This window comes from Mauremys mutica, chromosome 14 (assembly GCF_020497125.1).
Source record: "Mauremys mutica isolate MM-2020 ecotype Southern chromosome 14, ASM2049712v1, whole genome shotgun sequence".
Lineage (NCBI taxonomy): Eukaryota > Metazoa > Chordata > Testudines > Geoemydidae > Mauremys > Mauremys mutica.
The window spans coordinates 21,839,555-21,857,200 of record NC_059085.1 but is presented as its reverse complement, the minus strand read 5'-3'; the positions used below and the strand labels follow the sequence as shown (position 1 = coordinate 21,857,200).

The window sequence follows — 17,646 nt, the reverse complement described above, 5'->3', positions numbered from 1 at the left end:
AAGTTTGGGCCCTAAATTATGTTTAATGTGGTTAGCTTTGTTTCTTTTCTTGAGGTTTTGGTTTGACTTCTTTTTAATGCAGTATGAATTTTTGATGAAATATAAATGTTGCAAGTAAATCACTGTATCTACTCGATCATAAGCCAGTTTGTTTATAAGCTGACTTCCCCCCGTTCCTGCCCCCCAAGATGGATAAGTAAACATTGAAAAATTTTATGACCCATTCATAAGCCGACCCTATGATTCAGGGGTCAGCAAAATTTGGCTCCCAGGCCATCAGGATAAGCCGCTGGTGGGCCGAAATGGTTTGTTTACCTCAAGCGTCCTCAGGCATGGAGGTAAACCTAAGTAAACAAAGTGTCCTGGTGCACCAGCTGCTTACCCTGATGGGCCGGGACAGCAGCTAGGGGGGGTAATTTTCTGGGGGGGGGGAAGAAGCTGGGGGTCATAGGAGTAACACCTGCGACCACCCCCCACATGACCCCACCCCTGGCCCGGGACCCCCACAGTCTCTGGCGTGGCTGGAGCTGCTCCGGCAGGTTGTGCAGCACGGCTGCAGCCTGCTCTGACAGGCCAGACCGGGTGGCACAGCTGCAGCATGTTCCAGCGGGCTGGGCCGGGCGGCGTGGCTGCAGCCTGCCAGCCCCGGAGCTGCAGCTGCTTTGGAGGCTGGGGGGAGAGCAGCGTGGGCATAAGCAGAGACTCTAGCCCTGCCTCTTCCCTTCTGGCTGTGCTGCCTCTCCTTGTTCCCTCTGTTGCGGGGAGGAGCTCTGTCCCACCTCTCCCTCTCTATACCCGTTCATAAGCCGACCCCCTTCTCTGGTGCTTCTCTTTTTTACTAAAAAATTCAGCTTATGAATGAGTATATATGGTGGTTTGATTGTTGGGGTAAAACGCTCAGCTGAATGCTTGCAAATAACATGAATTTTTGGAATATTTTCAGGATTGGCACTGCTGCACTGGCAGTTCAGGTAGTTGGCAGTAACTGGCCTAAACCACATTACACCTTGCTAATTACTGGCCTCTGCAGATTTCAAATCTTGCAACTGCTGAAAGAAAAACCATATCCCGTTGCTGAGGTTGAACAGTTGGACCGACTTGAACAATTTACCAACCAGACTAAATCCGAGGAAGAATTGGGAGAGTTGTCAGAACAGTTCTACAAATATGCTGTACAGGTTAGTTGCTTTAATCTTCCAGTGCAGCACTTCTCAAACCCTGGGTCGGGACTCCATTTTAAATGGGTTGCCAGGGCTGACTTAAGTTACAGGTCCCCTCCCTGGGGCTGAAGCCCTTCGGCTTTGGCCCTCCCGCCTGGGAAGATGGGGCTTTGGCTCCCCCCTTCCACTCCCCCCCAGGGTGGTGGGACTTGGGCGGGCTTTGGGGCTTAGGTGTTTGGATACCTGGAGGGGGGCTGCAGTGCACATGTGCACAGGCAGAAACATAGACACAGAGAGAACTTTTACTGCAAAAATTTAGGTGCCTACAGGGTTTGGCGGCAGCTGAGTGTGGGTTTTATGAATCCCAGTGGAGCCTGATTCTGGGAGTGAAGAGACAAAGTCCTCTGGAGAATCTAGCCCTTGAATCAGACATAGCTAAGGAAAACTCTTACATTGCAAAAAAAGATGTTGGTAGATTAGTGTTCAGAGGCAGTAGGTTGCTGGAGGTGCTGTCTTTGGAATGGAATGTGATAATGGATGCCCAGAGCTGGTGGTATTAAAGTGTGATTCTTTCCTGAAAAGCAATGAAGAATGGCATTGTGGGGTTCTATATTCATTGTTTTACACAGATTTCCATATCTAATTTCCTCAGAGTCAAGCAGGGTTCTTTCCATCTCCTGCATCATTCGAGTAATAAAAGAACTCTTATCCAAATTGCAACTGCATAGTCCTGTTGTCTTCAGATTAGGCCTTGGTGACAATTATGCCAAATCCTCTGAAGGCCTGATTTCCACAGTTGGCATTGAAAGTATAAAATGGCATTGAAAGTATAATTGCTGTTTTTACTTTTGTGGGCACCATGGGAGAAGTGATTGGTAGAAGAATTTGAATGAACTGAGTGGTGGTGTCTTAGCAGACTCCATTTACAGAAGGAGAAAAAGTATGTTGAGTAGGTATGTTGAAAGAAAAATAAATAAATTGGAAAGACTAAATAGAAGATACCAGACTTAGCTTAACTTCTCCCCCAGCTTGCAACGACTTCCTGAAGGTTGCATTAGGAGCACCAGGGTTTAACGTGTTTTTAGATTGCACTAGGAGCGCCGGGGTCTAAAGTGTTTTGCTTATCCCAAAAATGAGATACTCAGAGCTATGTAAATCTTAAATGCACCTTAATATAATTTTCTGAAGGAACAAACTTGACTATTGTCATGTATCAGGCAATATCTGACTATTGTCATGTATCGGGGTAAGCTTTAAATTGTTCTATTTGTAACAAGAATATTATTAAAAGTCTGTTTAAGGTACTGCCCCTTAACCATAAAAAACAAAACAAAAAAATCAAACAAAAAAACAACTAATATAGAAATTATTTTGTCCGGGGATGCACAAATCTGAGATGTCAGAGAAAGTATCATAACTGTTCTAATCACATTTTATGGGATCAAAAAGATCTGGTACAGTGTGAATGGGAGAGTTTTTGTTCTTTCTTCCTTTCTAACACTGAATAAAAGAGGTTGAAGAAAGCACTAAGAACTTTAATAATATTTAGCATCTATCTCAAACAAACAAGCGAAGAAACTGAAGTTTTGACAGTCCTGGGAGATGGGGTTAACTTAACGCCTCTTCGTTCTTTTTGCTGACTGTTAGAAGTGCTGTTTGGCTATGCAAATAGAAATCTTTTCCTTTCAAAGACTCAATTATTTCTCAGTTTGTGGCTGTTCACCTTACTGATAATATCTGGACAACTGTTTTTTCACATCAGAAAGAAACACCAGGGAATACTGTAAATTGTTCTCACTTCCTTGTTTCCTCCTTACAGCTGGTTGAAATGTTGGATATGTCTGTCCCTGCAGTTGCTAAGCTGAGACGTCTTTTAGACAATCTGCCTAGAGAAGCTTTACCAGATGTACTAACGTCAATCATACGCACAAGCAACCAAGAAAAGCTGCAGGTACTGTATGCTTCTGCCTTAAACTTCCAGGGGAACCAAGGGTTTAGCACTTACATTTCAATCCACTATTAGATAACTTCAGAATCACTCATCTCTAGAAATTATAAAGTACTAATATTGTGCTTAAAAAAAAGTAATTGTCTTCATTGCACCTGTGTGACTGTATTTTAAAAAATATTTCCACATTATTCAAAACTATATTGAGTTGGCAAACTGAGTTCAACGGTTACTGTTGTACCATTGTTTGTGTTAATGCATTTTGGTCAATTACCCCAGTTACTTTTGTAGTTAGTTGTGGAAGATTAGACTACTGGAGCATTGGGGACTCTTAGATTTATGCCCATTTTCTAACTGCTTTTATTTCTTTGGCATACAATTACACTGTGAAAATGGTTTAATATTAATTGGTCTCAGTGATTTCTATATCCAGTTTGCTCTGTTCATAAGTAAAAAGTTTTTGTTTTGTAACTGCCATGCTGCAAATTAAACCTGGGATTTGAAATAATTCATCTGGAGATTCTGCTTCACCCTTGCATGTAAATATTTTGCCATCGGAATTTAATTGAGAGTTCTCTTGGTGCACTGGACCCCAGTTAGGTTTTCTATAGCTGTATTGGCTTGTCAGTGCTAACAGTAATAATTTGTTTCTATCAATAAAGCAGCTGGTAGAGAAGAAAAAGAGAGAGCACAATATGTTGAGTAAGAGAGTGGCATGTAGAAGAATCTCCTTGGTAAGCTGCAAACCACCACTAAAAGTGGATTTGCATGTGTTCTCTTTACAGAAGGGCTGAGTGTCAAGGTTTTGCTTGTGCTGCCATGGGCTGTCAGGTGCATGACATGTGACAGTCATGATGATGAATCAATACCATGTTGGCCTCAGGCCTAGTGTTTAGCTGGGTTACTGATTGTGCTGTTCCTCCTCCTATGTGAGACAGGGCCAGACTTTCTCTGCTCTCATGGCAGGCCAAATAGGAGCCCAGTTACTGATCTGAAGTGAGAATACAGAATGCAGCTGGTCCTTGTGCAAGGGAAAGATAGGGCAGTCCTTAGTTCTGCTCCCTACAGTTGTCATTGCAAGTAGAGTGGATGGAGGTAGCCAACAGCTGTCTATTACTTGCTTCCTGGCCATCTGAATGCAGTGGGAAGCATAGAGTAGAAGACAGCACCAAGATGTTGTAGAAAAGGTGGCTTTTCAGAAATCCACCTGCCTGTTTCAGACTAGAAATCATGTTACTTTTACTCCTTTGGCTTTAGTATGCCTGTAGGAGCAGTGAGAGCCTCGCCCCATCTTTCCTAGTGACCCAGCTCCAGCAGGAAGGGGAGGAGAATATTACATGTATTTTAGGGCATTGCTGAGTGTGAGGATAGGAACTCCTAATTGGCCCATGGTTGGCTTCATTGCCACACCCCCAGCTGTTTAGTAATCTGTGCAGATAAGTAAATCTCTGCATTTTTAACCCTGCCAACATTGCAAGTCCCATCTTGGGGTGACAGCAAGCCATAAGAAGCTTTCCTTGCCTAATAAGAGAGGGAGTGCCCAAACATTCACATGATCAGTGTGAACAGACTTGGAATTCAAAATGAAAATGAAGTCAGAAATACAATTGGAAAAGAAACCAGAGGAGAGAAGGCGAGGTTTGTGAGACTGCTGGCGAAGGAAGAGATCATTTTGTGAATTTTCTCAGAGGGCTAGGTCCTGCCTCCAGGTTTAATAATTGAGAAATGACTGCTGATACTGGTTTGCTGCTGGATATGCACTCATTAATGAGGTGTATTAAAAAGAGAGGCGGAGTAAGAGCAGTTTTCTTCCTGTTCTGTAGCCATGCCGGAGTAATTAGTAGAAGTCTTTTGATGCTAGCCTTGGAATTATAGTACCCCTTGAACCTTTTCAGTTGTGTGTTTAAAACTTGGTAATGTAGAATTGTGCCCCAGAAATTTCACCACTTTTACTCTGGGAATTTCCTTAAAGCAGGTACTTGAGGGAAGTGTACTTCTCTGTCAGAAAAAGAAAATAAGGCATGAAATACAAAGTTATTTTAACTAGCAACACTGCTGTTGTCTCTTCTTTTGAAGGTTTCCTCTGCCTTCATTGTTTATGTCTACACAGCAGCTGGGAGGATGCTTCCCATCTTGGGCAGACAGACATGCATAGCTCTACTCGACTTAACGTGCTAAAAATAGCAGAGTGGCCTCAGTAGTCTGGGTGTTGGCTTAGGTTAGTCACCTGAGTACATACCTAGGGGGTTGGGCAGAATTATTTTTGGATGGATAACTCAAGCTGCCACCTGTGCTGTCCCTGCCGCACTGCTATTTTTCGCATGCTAGTTTGAGCAGAGCTATGCGTGTCCGCGTGTGTTGGGAAGCATTTTCCCATTTGCCGTGTAAACATACACATTATGTCTTGTCAACTTTCCCTGTTCACCTCTTACACTGTGTGCTTCCAGTTGCCTTTGTGCCCTTCTTAACAACAAACACAAAGCATAAACCAAACTCTAAAGTCATTTCACACATCTGAGATAGGAGCCTTATATTCCACTCTGCTGTTACTAATAACTGCTTTCATATTTTTTTGCAAACTGTCTACTTCAGAACTCTGATAACATTGCATCATTAACCCAGAGAAAATCTGTGTGCTGTCATTATTATAGACTAATCTCTAAATGGTACAGAAAAATACTGTTAACTGTTTTCACTCTCATTTTCTGCTGTTAGATTTTAGATGCTGTTAGCCTGGAGGAGCGATTCAAGAAGACTATACCATTGCTTGTTAGACAGATTGAAGGCCTGAAGCTGCTTCAAAAAACCAGAAAACGCAAACAGGATGATGATAAAAGGGTATGGACTTTTAAACATGGGATTCTCAAATGCACTTCATGGTTTGGCAGAGAGGAATAATGTAATATAGGGTCTAATTTTCAAAAATGGCATCTAAAATTGAACCCACAATCATTCACATTTAATTTCTGTGACCATAATTTTTCATATCCAGGTAATAACCTGTATAAAACATCCACCTCCCATATTTTACACAAGATGGCTATTTATTTAAATTTTTAGTAAACCATATAAAAGCACCTAAGCAAAGGCTTTAAGCACATTTGACATCCATTTAAAAAAAACCCAACAAATTGGCTTAAACAGAATCATTTCATGACCGAATTTGCTTGTGCAAATTCTATTTGCACTATCTAAAACTTTAGAAGTGAAAAATTGAGTACAGTTTTAAAGCTCGTGTTGAGGTCTCTCTCAGAATGTGACCCTTATTGTCCAATAGTATGAGAATAAAATTGTTACTTCTGAAATGGGTGTTTTATACATGAATGAAACAAGCATTAAGAACCTGTAGTTTTACAAAACATGGTAGTCTGATCACATATATTAGTATATATACAACCATGTTTAATGATGAACAATTACTTTTATGGAAATTGAGGGGGGAGGAAGTAAGTATTTACTCACTGTGAAGATTAGTCTTATTCAGTTATTACTCTGGGCTATAATGCAGAGATTTTAAAAGTATAATTAATAACACTTCAAATTTCTTTCTCGTCTTCTAGTATCCGGTAGGTATGGCTGGTTAATTAGTGTATTTTTGTAAACAGGTACCATAAGATAAATATGTTTCTTTACTTTAATAATCATGAGATCATATTTAGAACAGGTTAATAAAGTCATAGATTTTAATACTAGAAGGGACCATTATAACTGTCTAGTCTGACTTTCAGCATAAAACAAGCCAAAGAATCTCACCCAGTAAATTATGCATCAAGCCCTTAACTTCAGTTTAAACCACAGTTTATCTTCTAAAAGATATTTGTGTGTCATTCTATGCTTCTGTTTTCCGCTTCTTAGGTTGTAGCTATTCGTCCTATTCGGAGGATCAATCACGTACCAGGTACTGCAGAAGATGAAGAGGAGGATGAAGATCATGATGACATTGTCATGCTAGAAAAGAAAATTAAAACATCCAGTATGCCAGAGCAAGCTCTTAAAGTTTGTGTAAAAGAAATAAAAAGGTAGGTCATAAAATCTCTGTAATAGTGAGGTTTTCCAAAGTTTATTAATTGACTTTAAATTTCCAATTGGCCATTCTTGCTATAGCCTGTCTTCCTCTTGAGATGTTATATGTTTGTAGGTTTTACATTTCAAGCAGAACAGAGTTGTTTTTCTGTGGTGTTAATTTCATCATTTTCATAGTTTTTAAAAAGTGTTTATAAATTAGAGGAAACCTGAAGAAAGCCCCTAAATGATGATTAAAAATCAGTATAACTTTACACTAAAAACTTAAAGCCTCTCTAAACCTTCATTGTTTGGAAAACAGATAACACGCTCAAGCTTTAAACCTATGTTTATGATAATGTTAGTGCTTGGCTGTGGTGATGTACTGTTAAAAATCTATATAACATTCAGAGATGTGGAACAGTCTCAAACGTTAAAATAAGGAGGATGGACTTTATCAGTAAATCATGCTGATGAAAATAATGTATGGGATTCTCTTAGCTAAAAGGCCAAAAGCTTTAATTTCCTTAGGCTTTTGTTTTTGTGTTTTTTAATAAAGTGCACTTATATTTTCATGGGTCAATAGAAATAATAATTGCACAAAAAGCTATGTTAATAGCATGTTGTTCAGGTTGCAAAGCGGGCACTCAGAAGTTAGGAAATGCCAGAATAAAGGTTGCGTGTGCAATTTATTTTCACAAAATCCCTGTGATGTGAGGGAGTGGTATTATCCCCATTTTACACTTGGGGAGCTGAGCCTCAGAGACATTAAGGTAAAAAATACCCACTAATTTTGAACAATTTGGGACACTAGGACCTGACTTATTAGAGTAGTTGGCATTATACATCTTCCATTGGCATCAGTTGCGAGCACTCTGCACTTCTGCAAATGAGGCACCAGGGTCTCCCGTTGGGCAACCAGAAAATTAGGAAAACCTATAATACTCATATATAATACTTTTCATCAGGAGATGTCACTACTTTACAATGAAGGCAAATTCATTATCCTCCTTTTATAGTTGAGAAAAGGAGATAAGGAGAGGTGAAGTGACTTACCCAAGGTCACCTAGCAGGCCAGTGAACAATCTGGGATTGGAATCCAGGTCTCCTGAGTCCCAGTCCAGTGCTCTATCCACTAGGGCAGTGGTTTTCCAACTTTTTTTCTGGAGACCCAGTTGAAGAAAATTGTTGATGCCCGTGAGCCAATGGAGCTGGGGATGAGGGATTTGGGGTGTGGGAGGGCTCAGGGCTGGGACAGGGGATTGGGTCACGGACTTACCTCCGGCGGCTCCCAGTCAGCAGCGCAGTCAGGGTGCAGAGACAGGTTTCCTGTCTGTCCTGGCATCGCGGACCACGTTGTGCCCTGGAAGCGGCCAGCAGCAGAGGCGCGCAAGCGGCTCTGTGTGGCTCTTGCCCACAGGCCAGTAAGTGCAGAGCCGGTGCTTGGGGCAGGGGCAGCATGTGGAGCTCCATGGGATCCACTGCCTAGAAACTGGACCCGCTGCTGGCCACTTCTGGGGTGCAGTGTGTTGTTGGAACAAGAAGACACTATCCTGCCTTAGCTGGGCAGCACCGCCGACAGGACTTTTAACGTCCTAGTTGGCGGTGCTGACCAGAGAGTCCCTGGTTGCTGAGCAAGGCAACCCAGTGCCTTATATGCCACGGCCCAGTACTGGGTCGTGACCCGAACTTTGAAAAACACTGCACTAGGGAACACTTTTGGCTTCTGGGCATCTATTTCTCTTTATTAAAGTAGGAAATTACAATCAAATTTGAGGTTTCTAAATTAATTAGTAGATAAAGAAAATGCAGTGGATAACAGCCTGCTAGGATTTCAGTAAGGGTATAGATCAGGGGTCGGCAACCTTTCAGAAGTGCTGTGCCAAGTCTTCATTTATTCACTCTAATTTAAGGTTTTGTGTGCCAGTAATACATTTTAATGTTTTTAGAAGGTCTCTTTCTATAAGTCTATAATATATAACTAAACTATTGTTGAATGTAAAGTAAATAAAGTTTTTAAAATGTTTAAGAAGCTTCATTTAAAATTAAATTAAAATGCAGATCTCCGCGGACCGGTGGCGAGGACTCGGGCAGTATGAGTGCCACTGAAAATCAGCTTGCATGCCACCTTCGGCACACATGCCATAGGTTGCCTACTCCTGGTATAGCTAAAAATGATACATAAATAAAAATCCATTAAGGTAGAAATAAGGAGGGAAACCTTTAGGGATACATTTCTAAGGGCTGATTCTCTGCCCCTTTTTTTGCACCTACATTTTTGAACACTCCAACTTAGGTATTTTGCCCACAATTCTTTCTGGTGACGTCTGACTACCTAATTTTTGGCTCACAGTCAGTTACATAGGCCTGGTCTACACTAGGGTGGGGGGTCGAACTAAGGTACGCGACTTCAGCTACGCGAATAGCGTAGCTGAAGTCGAACTACCTTAGTTCGAACTTCTTACCTGTCCAGACGCTGCGGGATCGAAGTCCGCGGCTCCCCCGTCGACTTAGTTCCGGAGTCGACGGGAGTGCGTTCGGAGTTCGAACTATCGCGTCTAGATTAGACGCGATAGTTCGAACTCTGAGAAGTCGAACGCTACCCGTCGACCCGGCCGTAAGTATGGACATACCCTTAGAGGCACAGCTACTAAGTTGCAACTGCACACAGCTAATAATAGAAGATTTTGAACTAGCTTCAGGTGAGAGTTATTTTTTTCAAAGATGTGCAGTGGAATAGATGCCAAAAAGGATGACCAAGGCTCCATCACTGCAGATATTGAAGAACAGATTCAGGATGGGTATATGTTAGTGAGGTCTTGAAAAACAGAGACAAACGAGTATCTGGTGATAGTACTACTGCCCAGTCTTGGCTCAGGGAGGTACATTACTATTGGGCACATATGGTGCATAAACACGAGAAACGTTTTTGACACTTACAGCAATGTGGCACGTCTGGTTTTATATATATATATAATTTTTTGAGATTTCTCATCAGTGTAAATATGAGGGAGAGCCTCTGCTTGTTTGTGCTAGTTATACAAAGGTGCTGTTTTCATGCATGACTCACAGTAGGTCTAGGTGAAATTTTTTGGGTAAATATTAAATTTGTCAGAAAATACATTTCTTGGGGCATCATAACTATTTGCAAATTCAGGTGGAATTTGACAAATAGCTTTGACTAAAAAAAAGTCAAAATAATTAATTTTGATCATTTTTAAATAAAGCATTTTGAAACAATGTTTTGTTTAGAAATTTAGCTATTCATTTAAAAAACAAGGTTTAAAAAAAGCTGAAATCTAAACACAAAACATTTGTGTTTGTTTAGTTTCTGAGAGTGTGTGTGAAATATTTCAATTTTGGTTAGAACCAGACTGAAATGTTCAGGTTTTTCTAGTTCAGACCCAAATCAGAAAAAACCCACAATCTTTATAAGTCATACAACAATACTCTGCTTCATTTCTTAGCATTAAGATTTTCAGTGTAGTAAATAGGAATGCTGTGGTCCTCAATGTACCAGATACAGGTTTTGTGGTAGGAGGAAAAACTCTCAGCTCAAACTTACTATCTCCTTGATACACATCTACTAAATATATGTACTTTCAGGTTAAAGAAAATGCCTCAATCAATGCCAGAATATGCCTTGACCAGAAATTATTTGGAACTAATGGTGGAACTTCCATGGAACAAAAGTACAAAAGGTAAATGCCTGTTAGACCTTCTTTGGTGCTGATTATCTGTCATAGAGAAATTCCAGGAAAAGTATCTGGCAATTAAATACTGTGGTACCTAACTGGGTCTGTCTTGTAAATTCTTGTTGCATGGTCTGATAGCAGAAATACCCTTAGTGTGGTAATTTTGGTTTTTAAAATAAATTATTCTTAACCCGGTAAAACAAATCAAGTGGCTATGAAATGTAACTCATGTGTACATCAGAAAAATTATGATTAGAGGATCACTGAGCGAAAAGATTTGATCTGATCGCTGCCTAATTTTTCTTTTTTTATTAGTGTCATGTATTTTTTTTTCCTTAGATTTTTCACATTGTAAAGTCATTAAAGCTCATAGGTTAATGTTTTTAAAGTGATTATTGTTGATATTCTCTTAGAAATTCACAGCATATTCTGTTCTGCATGTTTAATAAGTTTGCATTTGGCACTCTCATTTCCCTTTAAAAAAAATAAAATAAAAATAAAAAACAAAACAGCAACAAAACTTTAGACCAGATGACATCTTTATGAAGAACAGGTCACTGAAGCCAATGTGGTTTTGCCTTATGTGTCTCCTTGTTGCTTTAAGCATCACTGAAGATATGCAAACAGCTGAGGAAATAGGTCTGTTACTTAAATCACTGATTCTCAACCAGGGATACGTGTGCTCCTGGGGGTACGCAGGGGTCTTCCAGGGGGTACATCAACTCATCTAGATATTTGTCCTGTTTTACAACAGGCTACATAAAAAACACTAGCAAAGTCAGTACAAACTAAATTTTCATACAGACAGTGATTTGTTTATACTGCTCTATATACTATACACTGAAATGTAAGTACAATATTTATATTCAAATTGATTTATTTATAATGATATGGTAAAAATGAGAATAAGTAATTTTTCAGTAATAGTGTGCTGTGACACTTCCGTTATTTTATGTCTGATTTTGTAAGCAAGTAGTTATTAAATAAGGTGAAACTTGGAGGTATGCAGGACAAATCAGACTTCTGAATGGGATACAGTAGTCTGGAAAGATTGAGAGCCACTGATTCAAATGAAGCTTGACAAGGTAGTTTCCACTGTTTTGTAAAGTAATTTTGTTTCCACATTTCTGTAGGAACCTCACAGAAGCTTGACAAAGAAATCTGTTTCCTTGCTGAATTTTTATTTAAATATTTGGTTACAGAGAGAGCTCCATGAAATGTATATCTTGTTTTCATCAGGGTTCCAATAGGAGAACAGTTGACAGTCTTACTCCAGGACATGTTCTGTATGGTATAAACAGCAGAATGTGGGTCACTCATACCTTAGGTGAACCATGTTACCAAACATGCTAATTTACATGCTGTTAAACATGGTAGCACCAGTGTAGGCAGAAACTGTTGGGTCAACTGTTCAGAGTTAAAACATCAAAAAATCATTCAGCTTTTTTTGCGTTGACAGTGTTAGTTAAGAGATCAAAAGTTTCTAAAACCTAGACATTGCTGCTGCCTGTTAAAGTGGAACAGTTAGTTTATTCTAGTAGTTTGAGACTACAGTGCAAAGGCCACGTCTACACTGTGAGCTAGGGGTATGAGTCCCCTGCTTGTGTACAGATAGTTACATTAGCATGAGTATAGTTTAGCCGTGGTACCACTGGCAGCAGCAGTGGAGGCATGTGCTGAATGCAGACCTGGCTGAATCTGGTGGGTACATACTTAGCATGGGTAAGCCATGCCTCTGCTGCTGCTATCCATACTACCATTGCCATACTGTTGTTTATAACTGTACTAGCTCGATGAGAGAGAGAGAGAGTTTGAGCATGTGTACACGAGAATAGGAATCACATCTCTAGCTCGTAGTGTGGACATAGCCTTAAAGGTCAGCCTCTCAGAGTCTGTTTTGGATCAAGGCACTTTAAAATTAATAGTCTGTGTTGAGCAAATACTACATTTTCAGTCTACATTTGGAAAAAGGGAGCATACAGTAAATCTGTAAAAGTGCACAGGGGTTGTGGATCACTCAGTAAATTGTTCATTCCCTCTGAAACATCTGGCACTGACCACAGTTGGAAGACAGAATATTGGGCTAGATGGACCATTAGTCTGACCAAGTATGGTTCTTATGTTCTGATCTTCTGAAGTCCTGAGAGTTTGCTTGGATTTGCTCAGCTGAATATAGACTAGAGTATTTCTACTAATAAATGTTTTAGTAGGTTAGAGTTCTGTGCTCCATTTGCTGATTCTACAGCAGCTTTCAGCTAATGCAGGGGTCAGCAACCTTTCAGAAGTGGTGTGCTGAGTCTTCATTCATTCACTCTAAGGTTTCGCGTGCCAATAATACATTTTAACGTTCTTAGAAGGTCTCTTTCTATAAGTCTATAATATATAACTAAACTATTGTTGTATGTACAGTAAATAAGGTTTTTAAAATGTTTAAGAAGCATCATTTAAAATTAAATAAAATGCAGAGCCCCCCGGACCGGTGGCCAGGATCCAGGCACTGTGAGTGCCACTGAAAATCAGCTTGCGTGCCGCCTTCGGCACCCGTGCCATAAGTTGCCTACCCCTGAGCTAATGCATTTACAAGGTTGGGCTGATGACACTGATGAGGCTAGTGCCCAGAATGGATATTTTAGTATGACTGAGTGATTTATAAGTTGAAGTTCTTCTTTGTAGTGATTTCATCTAGTTTTTAAATACAGAGTGACTGAAAGTTAGGCAACTGAAAACTAGAAAAGGACAATTTCAGTTGCAATATAAAGATTTTTATCATTCTAAATAAAAACTTGTGGGTCTAAAACTAAACTGAAAAAAATACTTAGCAAGGTTCTTTCAGCTACCATGATCAACTTGCATTTACTTTGGCACTACACAGCCCTACATCTCACTGCATTATGGATGTTACTAAACAGTACTCTGATTTTTTTCATATTTAATATCTGCCTGGGAATATAAATGTTTTCAAAGCATGCTGTGTTGTTTGAAATTTATTTACAATCTGAACCACAGGAGTCTCTCAGTTCTCTTGGTGGAATGTTTAACTACATCTGTTACATCTCTACTTTCCAAAATGACACCATGCTGAAGATGGCTTGAATCTTGTCACCTTGGACAAATGTGCTGGCTTTGCAATCACAGGCATGCTGTGTACTGTATGTACACATACATCCTGTGCCTATATGCACTGTAACACATTCACAGTAATGTATTAGAAACCTGAGAAATACAATTATACTTGTATTTTTGCCCCCTCGGTGGCTCAATACTGTGGTGGCTTTTTAAGAAAATATCATGTGGTTCTTAAAGAGAATGTGTATGCATTTTAAATGTAAAATATTTTCATCATAAGGGAATATGTGGGACTGACACGTTATTTATTTGCCTATGGTCAAAACACTTTCTGTGGCAAAGCTGCACTTTATCAGAAGATATTATCTCTGGCTTTTTCTCCAGTTGCTTCCTCTTTGCTTTTCATGCCAATAGTAATACTTACGTGGCAGCTTTCGTCCAAGGAACTTAGTACTTTATAAATGTTAACGCATTACTGTGAAATAGGTATGCGATATGTAAGGAATCCCTTCATGCACCATTCAAATGCAGCTGTCTGGAATTTGGCCAGGACACCGGAGTAAAACCTCAACTCTTACATAAAGTGAAATTTAATGATGACAACTGGTCAGGCTCTCCAATTTCTCTCTCTTAAAAGATGGCAGCTGCAATACACCATTTTCAGCCTTTAACAATGTGGTCCATTAGCTCAGAACTGGCTTTGGACAAAGTACTGATTGTTGAATCACTAATGCATCCTAAAACAAGTTGGTAATAATTGGAGGCATTCTGTCTAACCTGCTGAATCCTGCTCTGCTCAAGAGAATTTAACAGCTTCCAGCACTAGGTCACTGGAGGTAGATAGTAGAGGTGGGCTCCATGCAAAATCCTCGGTTTGGTCCCAATCTCTTCACATGAGGAAAGTTGTATATGGATACAGATGTCCTAGATCAGGCCTATGTCTAGTAGAAAGCAAGTGCTGGAAGATCTCTGGCATTTATTTGTCACTTCTGGAATGGTCCCTCCTGCTTTTTGCATCTTCGTTTGTTTCTGAGTAACACAGTTTCAGGATAACTGCACTCCACTACTCCCTAGCTATCTCTTATCTCTGTATATAGTTAGTTACCTTTGTTAATTGTTAGTAGTTCTCTCTAGCGTTAAGTGTAGTATAGCAGTTGGGGGGAGGCGCCCCGGGCCCTAAGCGCCCATTTTGAAGATACGCATGAGGACGGATTACCAGTCCACAACCCGGTCAGCTATCCTCCCTTTCTGAACCGTCTGTCCCGTTTCTACCGTGCCTGGTCCCTTATTACATCGGACTGATGGATCCTCCGCATGGTAGAGGCGGGATATTCTGTCACTTCTGTTCCACCCCGCCCTCCCACCGTCCTTGTCCATCCCTCTTCAGGGACCTCTCTCACGAGCAACTTCTTATTCAAGAGGTGCAGGCACTCCTCGCCCTAGGAGCGATGGAGGAGGTGCCTCGGGAGCTCAGGGGCAAGGGTTTCTACTCACGTTACTTCCTCATACCCAAGGCAAAAGGAGGCCTAAGGCCCATTCTGGACCTTAGGGAGCTCAACAAACGTATTGTCTAATTAGAGTTCCGCATGGTCTCCTTGGCCACGATCATTCCCTCACTGGATCCAGGAGACTGGTACGCCACCCTCAATATGAAAGACGCTTACTTTCACATTTCAATCACCCCGTCCCACAGACGTTTTCTCCGTTTCGTGGTGAACGAGATGCACTATCAGTTCACAGCCCACCCGTTCTGCCTGTGCATGGTCCCTCACGTCTTCACCAAATGCTTGGTGGTTGTGGCAGATTTTCTTTGCCAACATCACATACACGTCTACCCATACCTAGACAACTGGTTCATATGGGGCCGATCTTGCCAGCAAGTTCAGTCTCAGGTGCAGATGGTCACAGATACGTTCAACTGCTTGGGCATCACGTTGAATGTCGGCAAGTCTGTTCTCACCCCAACCTGAATAATAGAGTTTATCAGGGAAGTCCTGGATGCAAACTCAGTGAGAGCGTTCCTCCCAGAGGCTCGACGTATGGCCCTTGCAAACATAATCACTGACCTTTGCAGGTTTCCCACTACCACAGCGAGGCGGTGTCTCAAGTTGCTAGGTCACATGGCATCCTGCACCTACCTGGTGCAGACTGAGGCTCAGGCCTCTACAGACGTGGTTGACGTCCATGTATCGCCCGGCCCATGACAACCTGGACATGGTACTCACAGTTCCAAGCCATACTCTCGATTCTCTGCGTTGGTGTCTGGACCCCCACATGGTGGGCGCTGGAGTTCTGTTCCTCCCTCCTCAGCCGACTCTGACCCTGGTAACGGATGTATCTGCTCTGGGATTGGGGGCACACCTCGGGAGCCTGACAATGCAAGATTTATGGCAGGTAGAAGAACTAACCCTGCTTATCAATATCAAGGAACTCATGGCGATCCGCCTCGCATGCCAAGTGTTCCTGTCCCATCTACAGGGCCGTTGTGTAGCAGTATTGACAGACAACACCACGGCCATGTTTTATCTGAACAAACAAGGCAGAGCCTGGTCGTCTCCCCGTTGCCAGGAAGCTCTTCTGCTGTGGGAATTCTGTTTAGCCCACTCCATCCTTCTTCAAGCTTCATACCTGCCGGGTGTTCAAAACGTACTGGCAGACAACTTGAGCAGACATTTCCTTATTCATGAATTTGTCCAGATATCCATTCCATTTTCTGCAGCTGAGGGTTTCCCCGAATCGATCTGTTCACTTCGCGGACAACAGGAAATGCCCAGCCTTCTGCTCCTTCCGGGGTCGCAGCCCGGGCTCAATCGCGGATGCCTTCCTGATTCCCATGGTCCAGCCAATTGCTTTATGCCTTCCCGCCATTTCCTCTGGTCCACAAGGTACTCCTCAAGGTCCTCAGACAAGGCGGACGTCATACTGGTGGCCCCAGCTTGGCCTCGCCAGTGTTGGTACCCCACTCTTTTGGATCTGTCGATCTGGGCCCCACTGCATCTACCTCTGACCGCCGACCTCATCTCACAGAACCATGTTTGTCTCCTACACCCGGACCTTCAGTCACTCCACCTCATGGCTTGGAGGATCCGTGATTGAACCAGGCTGAGCATGCCTGTTCGGACTTGGTAAGACAGGTGCTCCTGGAAAGCCATAAACCTTCTACCAGAATTATGTATGAAGCAAAATGGAAAAGGTTTTCCACCTGGTGCGCTCAACGGCAGGTGTTCCTGCTCCAAGCCTCAATCCCGTTCAACCTGGTACACTTGAAGGACCAACACCTAGCTTTCGGCTCGCTTAAGGTTCACCTCGCGGCTATTTCGGCATTCCACCCAGGTGTGGCCAGGCATTCCGTGTTCGCACACCTCATCATGGGATGCTTCCTGAAAGGCCTGGAAAAAATCCATCCTCCGATGCTGCCTGTGCCAGCCTGGGACCTTAACTTGGTCCTTCCCATCTATGGGTCCCCCTTTTGAGCCGCTGGCTTCTTGCTCACTCCTCTCCTCTCCTGGAAGGTCACCTTCCTAGTGGCCATTACCTCAGCATGACAGGTTTCCAAGCTACGGGCTCTCACGTGTGAATCGCCTTATACCATTTTCCATAAGGATAAAGTTCAGCTGAGGCCTCATCCAGCTTTCCTATCAAAAGTTGTATCCCATTTCCATGTCAGCCAGGACATTTTTCTGCTGGTTTTCTACCCAAAACTACATGCCGACCTTCGAGAGCAGCAGCTGCATTCACTGGATGTCAGAAAAGCACTCGCTTTCTACATAGACCG

General features: G+C 42.0%; 1 protein-coding gene across 6 annotated transcripts in view; it reads left to right on the top strand.

Annotated features, from left to right (window-relative positions):
- The window catches only part of LONP2 (lon peptidase 2, peroxisomal), a 140,986-nt gene that overhangs the window by 56,880 nt on the left and 66,460 nt on the right, over positions 1–17,646 (top strand). For all 6 annotated transcript variants that reach the window (XM_044987610.1, XM_044987611.1, XM_044987609.1 and 3 more), the window contains 5 exons: positions 944–1,178; positions 2,980–3,111; positions 5,824–5,946; positions 6,964–7,127; positions 10,717–10,811. In XM_044987610.1, coding sequence (XP_044843545.1) covers positions 2,989–3,111; positions 5,824–5,946; positions 6,964–7,127; positions 10,717–10,811 — 505 coding nt within the window. In that variant the 5' untranslated portion in view covers positions 944–1,178; positions 2,980–2,988. The remainder of the gene's footprint in view (positions 1–943; positions 1,179–2,979; positions 3,112–5,823; positions 5,947–6,963; positions 7,128–10,716; positions 10,812–17,646) is intronic.